The sequence below is a fragment of the Mobula birostris genome, chromosome 23, assembly GCF_030028105.1.
Source record: "Mobula birostris isolate sMobBir1 chromosome 23, sMobBir1.hap1, whole genome shotgun sequence".
In the NCBI taxonomy this organism is placed as follows: domain Eukaryota; kingdom Metazoa; phylum Chordata; class Chondrichthyes; order Myliobatiformes; family Myliobatidae; genus Mobula; species Mobula birostris.
In genome coordinates, this window is record NC_092392.1 from 42870276 (window position 1) to 42880367 (window position 10092).

General features: G+C 41.0%; 1 protein-coding gene across 1 annotated transcript in view; it reads right to left on the reverse strand.

Moving 5' to 3' along the window:
• The window catches only part of LOC140186946 (uncharacterized), a 94700-nt gene extending 87144 nt beyond the window's left edge, over positions 1-7556 (reverse strand). Inside the window, exon 1 of the mRNA XM_072241760.1 lies at positions 7472-7556. Coding sequence (XP_072097861.1) covers positions 7472-7520 — 49 coding nt within the window. The 5' untranslated portion in view covers positions 7521-7556. The remainder of the gene's footprint in view (positions 1-7471) is intronic.
• Positions 7557-10092: the final 2536 nt, after the last annotated feature.

The window sequence follows — 10092 nt, forward strand, 5'->3', positions numbered from 1 at the left end:
TACTCTTCTCAGAGAGGTTTTTTAACCTGTCCGTCAGGAGCAGGGAGAACCCAGAGGGTTCGATAGCATGGTCCAGTCTCTTCTCTGTCAGCCAGGTCTCCACGAAGCATGGTAGAAGATTCTGGCTCTCAGTTCGCACAGCTTGTTGTCCAGGGACTGAATATTAGCCAGGGGTATGCAAGGGTGCAGCGGCCGATTTGCAGGCTCTCTCAGTCTCACCAGGACGCCAGCCCTTCTCCCTCACCTCCAGTGCTTCTTCTGAGGTAGTGGCGATGTAAGAGATAAGTCTCCCATGGATCACGCAAGCAGGGGTGCCCAGGATAGAAAAGGTGGAACATGTTGGGTAAATGTCATCTTTCTGATCTTCAGAAGGGTCAGTCTATTGTATCTGATGTGACTGTCAGCTGCTTGAATGGAAAATGCTAAGAAAATTGTAGAAATTAGTAGTATACTGTAGATTTGGAATAGAGCAGGCAACACGGCCGCTGTATGCAGTGCCATCTTAGAAAGATGGCTTAGCTACGAAGCCTGGCAGAACCATTTCTACTGACAGGAAAAAGGGCAAAATTGGGCTCCTGGCACCTTAAAACCAGTCACTTCGGGCAGACAGGGCTCAACGGCAGTGATTGGCAGCTCATCTTGGAGAAGAAAAGCTGCCTTGTGGCTATACCCACTCATGGAGAAGGCTTCGGGAGTAAATACTGAGGGAAAAATCCAGAGCTGGAGTCCCTAAGGCAGTCCTGCATTGAGTTCAGCACTGACTGGCAACTCCTGCGATGCTGCTTGTGTGAAACTGTACCAGTCTTTGTTGTTACTTTGGATTCATCTGATGCGTGTAGAGGAGGAGCTTGCTTCATGTGTAACAGCTTGCTGTTCATATTGTACTGCCCTGGCTTGCATATCTAGGTATCTACACCACTGTGATGCAATATCCATGGCTGACCCTGACTGACGGAGGCCTCATCCGTTCTCCTCCAAGATGGCGGTGCTGAACCACTGTGACATTGTACAGGCTACATACAATACTTCTAAATATATCTCTTTTGAATTACTCCCACTGAAATCTGCAGCATGTAGTTTCTCTTCAAACAATGTACTTTTAAATCAACTTAACAGTCTACAGACTTCACAATCTTCTGAAGGACTCAGTAGACCAAACAGCTACGGCACTTTTAAGCAAATGAAGGTTTATCATCATGGCCAGAAGTGTTTCAACTCATAGTTGTGGACTTCAACCAGCTTTGTTTGAAGAAAAGCCTGCCCAAATACTATCAGCACATTACCTGTAGCACCAGAGGTCCCAACACACTAGACCACTGTTATACAAAGATATGGAGTGCCTATCATTCCATGCCCAGATTGCATTTTGAGAAACCTGAACACTTGGCTACCCTCCTCCTACCTGCATACAGGCATTGGCAAAAGAGCAAAGCTCCAGAGATAAAGACAACAAAGAAGAGGTCGTGGGAGGCAGAGGAGCAGCTATGGGATTGCTTCAAGTCAGTGAACTGGACCGTGTTCAAGGACTCATCTGTGGATTTGAATGAATACTCCAGACTTTATGAAAACGTGTGTCCCACAAAATCATTCAGTCGTTCCGAAACAGAAGCCCTGGATAAACCACAAGATCACAATCTGCTGAGGGCCAGATCGAAGATATTCAAGTCAAGAGGTCCAGGTACGATCTCTGGAACTTCAGATAAAGTGGCAATTCTGGACAAAATGAATCAATGAAGGATGGTCAACAGTGTGGCAGGACTTGAATACTACCATCTTTTATTGAGTTAAATTAAGCGGCATAGGTGACAACTGGGCTTCATTTACAGCTGACTTTCACCGTCAAAACGTGGAGGAACCATCATGAACTCCCACAGCCTCCAATGATCTGAGATTTCAATCTCTAAGGATGTCATGCCTTCAGGTGGGTGAACACATGAAAAGCATTTGGCCCAGATGAGGTACCGAGCCAAGTACTGGCCTAGATGAGTTTCCTAGCCAAGTACTGGCCCAGACGAAGTAGCCAAGTACTGCGGTCTTGTGCTAATCAACTGGCTGGAATATTTATTGAGATCTTTAACATCTTGCTTTGGCAGTCTGAGGTACCCACCTGCTTCAAGAAGGCTTCAATTGTACTGGTGCCTGTGAAGAATATGGTAATCTACCTCAATGACTATCGTCCAGAAGCACTTATATCCACTCTGATGAAGTGTTTTGACAGGTTGGTGATGAAACATATCAATTTCTGCCTGAGGATCGACTTGGATCTGCTCCAATTTGCCTACCAGCACAACAGGTCCACAGCAGATGCCATTTCATTGGTTCTTTGCTCAACACTGGAACATCTGGACAGCAAAGATGCATACATCTGGCTGCTCTTTATTGACGACAGCTTGGCATTCAATACGATTCTCCCCTCAAAACTAATCAAAAGCTTCGAGACCTTGATCCTACTATCTTCTTGTGCAACTGGATCCTTGATCTTCTCAACTGCAGACACCAGTCAGTTTGGATTTGCAACACCATCTCCTCCATAATCTCTATCAGCACAGGTGCACCGCAAGGCTGTGTGCCTAGCCCCTGCTCTACTCACTTTATACTTATTACTCTGTGGCTAAGCACAGCTCCAATGCCACATTCAAGTTTGCTGGCGGCACTACTGTCATAGGCTGAATCAATATATAGGAGGCAGGTTGAAAGTCTGGCTGAGTGGTGCCATAAAAACAACCTCTTACTCAATGTCTGCAAGACCAAGGAGCTGATTGTTGACTTCAGGAGGAGGAAGCCAGAGGTCCATGATTCTCATTGGAGGATCAGAGGTGGAAAGGGTCAGCAGTTTTAAATTCCTTGGTGTTGTTATTTCAAAGGACCTGTCCTGGGCCCAGCACGTAAGTGCAATTACAGAGAAAGCATGGCAGCAGCTCAAGTCCCTTAGCAGTTTGCGAAGATTCGGCATGACATCTAAAACTTTGACAAACTTCTATAAAGTGAAGGAGAGTATATTGACTGTCTGCATCACAACCTAGTATGGAAGCCCAATACTGTAAATGAAAAATCCTACAATAAGTAGAGGATATGGTCTAGTTCATAATGGGTAAAGCCTTCCCCACCATTGAGCACATCTACATGAAGCATTGTCACAAGAAAGCAGCATCCATCGTCAGGGACCCCCACCCCCTCACCACCACCCAGGACATGTTCTCTTCTCACTGCTGCCATCAGGAAGAAGGTACAGAAGCCTCAAGGCTCATGCCATTAGGTTCAGGAACAGTTATCACCCCTCAACCATCAGGCTCTTGAACCAAAGGGAATAATTTCACTGAACTTCACTTGTCCCATCATTGAAATGTTCTCTCAACCTATGGACTTACTTTCAAGGACTCTTCATCTCATGTTCTCAATGTTAATTAATTAATTAATCAATTAATCTATTTCTTTCTTTCTTTCTTTATTATTCCTTTCATTTTGTACTTGCAATTTGTTGTCTTTTGCAAACTGGTTGAACACTCAAGTTGGTGTGGTCTTTCATTGATTCTATAATGGTTATTATTCTGTTATGGATTTAATGTGCATGCCCATAAGAAAATGAATCTCAGGGTTGTATATGCTGACACATATATGTACTTTGATAATAAATTTACTTCAAAATTCTATGAGACTAAGGTTGTGATAAGACCTGGAGCTGAGTGCATCTGACAATACTTCCATCATCTCGCTAAAGTAGGCTTATTGGATGCTGGTTAGCTAGTTTGGATTTGCTTTGCTTTTTGTGAATATGACTTGCCTGGATAACTTTAAACATTGATGGGTGAACACAAAGTTTTAACTGTACTGGAGCAACTTGTCTGGAGGTGTAGCTATTTTGCAGCACAGGCCTTCAGCACTACTGCTGTGATGTTGATTTGACTTTTTTCTCAATATCACATGAATCAAATTGGTTTGTAACAGACTGTGTGTTGCTCTTAAGGCATTTATTTGACTTTGTTGGGTCTACGCTTTAAATAATTTGCTTGTAACTATGCTCTAGTTAAAGTTAAAGGTTGATAACTATGTTACAGTTTAACAAAAGTAAATTCATTGTCTATGGTATATCACGGCATGTGATGACGTCACCTATGGTTTCGCCATGTCTTGTGTGTAACTTCTGGTTCGGAGAAGGTGAGAAGGTGGGTGCCATGCGTGCAGCATGATTGTGAAGAGCTCTGTTTCTACCCACAAAGGAACATTATAGAAGCAACGCCATAAGTTCCTATGGAAGTATTTGAAGTAAAAATATTAACACGGTTTCTGTTAAAGGAAGCAGCGTGCGTGTCGGCTTTTCAATTTCAAACGCGGGGTGGGCTTGGGCCCGGCGGCGGTTTGACGCGACCCCCTCGCTCCCTACTCAGGGCAGCTGGAGACACTCGCTAAGAGAAGAGAGTGAGTGTGGTCTCCAGAACGAAACAGACGCTGTATATGTTTGTATTTTTTTATCAACAGTTTTCACCATATGATGTTAATGTGCAAGAGTGAACAGTAAATGGTTAACCTTACTACGACTTTGTCTTCATTGGCTCCCGTTTAACTTGGTGTTTAGTCAGAGTTTCAACACACTGCACGAGAACACTACAGACTGCTATAATGGTGGATATTCTGTTCACATGACATGGTGGCTGAAGAAGATTTCAAGCGCTTCAGTCTTGATCTTAGCACTTATCTGCTGGATTCTGATATTGTTGAGAATAATAACAGATTCATTTGCCATATGACTGTCCACCACTCAACTAGATGCAGAGGATTGCAGATCTTGCATCTTTTCTGTTGTTTGTGTGATCACTTAGCTCTGTTGATGGCAGTGCATACCTGTGCTGCGGATTCACAGGGCTGGCACTTCACTATTTTTATGTATCCGGTCTGTAGCTAAGGCTATGAAGAAGTTTTTTAGTTCTCCAAACCTTCTTTCCACTGGTTGTGCTCACTATGCAAATCTGCTTAAATTTTTCTTGCATTAATACTTAACTCTTTTGGTGTGGGAGGTTTGGGTGAATAGTGAGAGAATGGTGCATAGTGGGGGATTACACTGAGCTGGCTCTAGATCAACAGGTGAAGCAACTGGTGCTTCAGAGGCCTGTAAAAGCATTCTGCCTTGGAGCTCTGACACTTAATGATAATGCCTAGTCTCTTCGTTATCTAAACTGTAACATTAATTTAACCCCACCTAGGCATGAAATATATGAATCAGTGCATTTAACTGTGAGCATTCTTTACAAGCACATTGGAAATATTTTCTAGTGCTGATAGCAGGAAACAAGAGCTATAAATCTGCTCTGGTGGTGGACATTCTGATTTACTTTATTTGAACCTCACAGCTTAAAGAGATATAAATTGTGTGCCGACCTGTCCATTAATAACGTAGGGTGTAGAGTTATTTATTTCAGCGAAAATCTTGGAATGATCCCACACTTGAGCATGTGAAAATCCAAGAGCGAATTCATCGATGACCCAATTTTTGGTATAAATAGATAATTAAAATATTATTGGACTGCGGTTGGAAATAAGGATGTTGGTTGGAAACATAACAGGCAGTGGATGGTGGTTCTAAAGGAAACTCTCAGCATTCAGCTGCTCCCGGTCACCAGCTGTAAGTTCAGGATGTACTGAGTCTCTAACCCCAATCTTTCTGGAATTCTCTGGCATTATACTGAGGACACAGCCTCCCTAATGCCACGCTGGTCAGAGTTGCCCCAAAATTGGAGATCCCGTTCAAATGAAGGAGAATTGCTGCCATGGAAAGGTGGAGGGAAAATATGAAGTATTTCTTTTCACGTACTTTATTTCAAAGGGCTTGATGAATTGAGTCAAACTTTGAATTTACATGCACTTTACTGGGCTTTGTATTGTGACAACAGACCAAATTATCAGAAGATTGATGCCGATAAGAGGACAATGGGGGAACATTCAGAAATGTTAATGGGGGATGAGAGAGATTAATGAAAGGGAGACACAGTTCCGAGTATTGTCAAGACCGGTTGCTTTGAACCTGAACTGTTTGAAGTTTGATGGAGAGGCGATACCCCAGCAGGGGGATAAAAGGGACAGATTTGCTAAGGCAACAGACGCCACGACACCACGAGGTAACGAGACCCTGGAAGTGGTGTGCCCCCACAAGGTGGTGGGAGTTTTGGAGGTCTGTCCACGGGACCAGCCATAGACGCACAGGGTGGAAAGATATGGTCGGCGGGAACCTGGTGTGTGTGTCCTCCCTTGCCTGGGTGCTGGGTTCACCGCAGAAGGACGATCGTATCTGGAATGGAGGGGTCACAGTTGGTGACCTCAGAAGACATTACAAAGGGCTCACCCGAAAGCTAACTACGAGGAATATCAAAGGTCTGTTTGGAATCCAATTTGCATATTCATTCGCTCTCTCTCCCTCCCCAACGGCACAACAGTGATTACTGCGAACTGAACTAAATTGAACTGAACTCTGTGTCACTTGAGACTGATCATTTTACCCTAGACTGCGATAGAGCTTGATTGATCCTATTATCCTAGTTCTGTGTACATGTGTGTTTTATCATTGCTAACCTGTTGCATTTATATCCTTATGATTAGAGTACTGTGTTGCTTATTTCTTTAATAAAACTTTCTTAGTTCCAGTAATCCAGACTCCAACTAAGTGGTCCATTTCTGCTGGTTTGGCAACCCAGTTACGGGGTATGTAACAGTATGTTTTAAAATTCATACATCTGGAGCTTCCCTGATCAAATAAAATCAATCAGCACACCTCACAGAATCTCTTTTTCATTCAAACTTTTGCATCCTAATTTACAAAATGCTTATTATATTTCTGCAACATATATGGAGAATAAGAAACTTCATTACAACTTATTTGCTGAAATTTTGCATACTATTAACAGCATTTAAAATCTTTTGGAAACATAAATATTCTTAAAAATGAAATATATATTAAGCTTTACATTTTATTATATGGAACCAGCATGAAAATAATAATCTGATTACTAATCCATAATGAAAATTCCCTATAATAGTATATAAAAGTATCTTCAATTAAAATATCCCAATTACTCTGCAAAGGTCTTGTGTAATGTCTTGATGCACACTTTAACCAGGTTTGGCAATATGCAAACTCCTTTAGTCTCACTATACACAGGCACATATTTCACAATATAATTAGCACAGGCTGCTGAATATATCAGACAGGGAAAGATAAGCACAATAGGCAAACAAACAAGGCAGAATACTATTGATATTTAAATAAAACTTAAGTTTTTTCAGCTTTTGAGTGCAACTCAGTTCAAGATCAGCATTGCTTGAATAATTTAATGTTTAAACAAGATATCTGCACTTTAACAAGAATATCATACACTTCAAAAATTATTTCTATATTTCATAAAAAATCACAAGCATAATTTTTTTCTGACAGTATTTTTTTTTTAATTGCAATCCAATGACTTGCATGGAAAGCATTTCTTACCCATGAACAGGAGAAGAGTCAGAACAGCAAGGAAGTAAAAGTATTTCATTGTGGTAACGTTCCTATGTTCTCACTGAGGGTTTCCTTATTGCTGTGATTTATATTCCTACATGTATTCATCTGATTTGAATAGAATGAGGAAGCTTTAAAACTGGGCAACTTTAGTGATATTTTAACTGTAGGTCAATTAATCATATACCTAAATCAACACTTTTCTTCATAAGAATCCTTGTATACCAAAAGAATTAAGGAAACATTTTAATGAATAAAGACACAGGCTTGATTTTGGCTCAATGCTGTCATGAATGCATATAAAAATTACTATCCTCGATGGAAATTTCAGCTATTGATCTGGAGACAATTCATATCACTACAGTTCAGTCACTGATTACATTTTCTGATAAAATTGGCATTTTTTTCCCAATCAATTAAAGTTGAAAGGAACAAGGTAATATCCTATGTTACAAAAGAAAGAATCTGCAGATGCTGGAAATCCAAGCTGCACACACAAAATGCTGGAGGAAATCAGCAGGCAAGGCAGCATCTATGGAAAAGAGTACAGTCAACGTTTTGAGCTGAGACCTTTCATCAGGACTGAAAAATTTAATCACTGTGCTTTGTGCTTAGTGAGTTTACAGGTATTGAATGATAAGGCACGAATTGCTGCTGAGCAATGAGGATCTGTGAAAGGGTTTAATATCTGGATGTCTGGTGAGTGGACTTCTGGAGCTTGAGTGAACTTTGCAATACATGGGTTATTACAACATTACAACATACAAATTAGGAATAAGATTACATATTTGAGTTAAGATGCGTTCTAAATTGGATGTATAGATAAGCTGGGAGGAGTAGAAAATATTTAATATTTCACTAGTATTTGAGTTAAACATTCTTTGATTGTTTGCATAATTTATTACAGGTTATACAGTGCCTTGAAAAAATATTCAGCTCCACATCAACTTTCACATTTTCCTGTCTCATTTACTAAATTTATAATATATTGAAGTAAGATTTTTCAAGCTAATCTATAAAACATTGTGCATCATGTCAAGTCAAAAGAACAATGGCAAAACCTGTCAATAATTTACTAAATATTAAAAAAAACAGGATTGTGAGGCTTAAAAAGCATTCGTCCTCTTTGTGCCAACTTTTCTCAGGTGCAATATATTGTAGTACTTTAACAAATCACCCAATTTGCTGATGTAGAAATTTGGAGGATCACCTGTTTTCAATGAATTCCTAAGGATAAATACCCCCTCCTTCTGTAAGGTCCAATAGTGCCTGTTTAAGGGGTGTTGCAGGAGTGCTAGGAAAATGGGAGGTTTCAGAGGGATCCCTTTAGTCAGGTAGGGAATGATACTGCTAAAGAATGTGGAGTGTTTGATCTAAGGATAAGTCCTTCAGTAGTGTATCAGGTTGTAGCTCCATGGAAGCTTGTATGGCCTGACATGGACTGGCATTTGTTAGAGGTAAAAAGGAAAGGAAGATATAAAACTGATTTAGTAAATGCATTTAACTATCACGTGATGGAAAAGTATAGTGATTACACTCACATTTATATGGATGGTGCAAAGGAACCTGAAACAGGAGTGACAGGGTTTGGGGTGGTTATACCACCAAAAGAAATTGGAATCAGCAGAAGAACATCTAATAAGTTAGGGGTGTTTACGGTGGAGATGCTGGCAGTGTTGGTTGCGTTGCAATGGGTACAGAAAGCCAGACAAGTCAAAGCATTGATATGCTCAGATTCATCCTCAGTTCTAGCAAGTTTAAGGTCTTTTCACACAAACAGTTGGCAAGATGTATTTTATGAAGTCTTTCAGTTAGTTGCAAGAATTGCAAATCAGGGAGGTCAGGTAACATTTCTATGGGTTCCAGCACATGTAGGGGTGAAGGGGAATGAGAGGGTGGATGAGCGGGCAAAGAGGGTGTTAAAGAACGAAAACATAGAAATGCACATTAGTATCAGTAAAGCAGACGTTAAGTGTGTAATCTGGGAAAAAATCAACCAAATGTGGCAAGAAAGATGGGACAGGGAGGGGAAAGGGAGGCATTTATATCAAATACAAAAAAGTGTTGCAGGTACTAGGCGAGGTAGTGGATACAGAAGAGAGGAGATTGTGTGGACTAGGTTAAGGCTGGGACACTGTGCATTAAACAAAACATTGAAAATGATAGGGAAACACCAGACAGGATTGTGTGAGGAATGTCAGGAAGAGGAGTCAGTAGAACATGTAGTCCTGAGTTGCAGCAAGTATGGGATACAGAGAGAGATGATGAGAATTAAACTAAGGGAATTGGGGATGCAGGAGTTCACATTAAAAGAGTTGCTGGGCATGGGTGAGAGAGCACAGGTTAGGGTATTTTTTGCTTTCTTAAGGGGTACAGGGGTGTTTCATAGGATATGACGGATAAACAGGAATAGGGTACTAGGATGGCCAAAGATGGGAGGATAAAGTATAGGTTAGGGTATGTATGTGTGTATGATTGGGTGAAGGGATTTAGAATGTACGTCTATTGCACACTCTGGAGCAGAAGGTGGCGGTAATGCATCATTAAGCTGGGTGCCAACCGCCGTAAAACAAGACACAGACAGACAGAAGGTCCAATAGTGGAGAGAG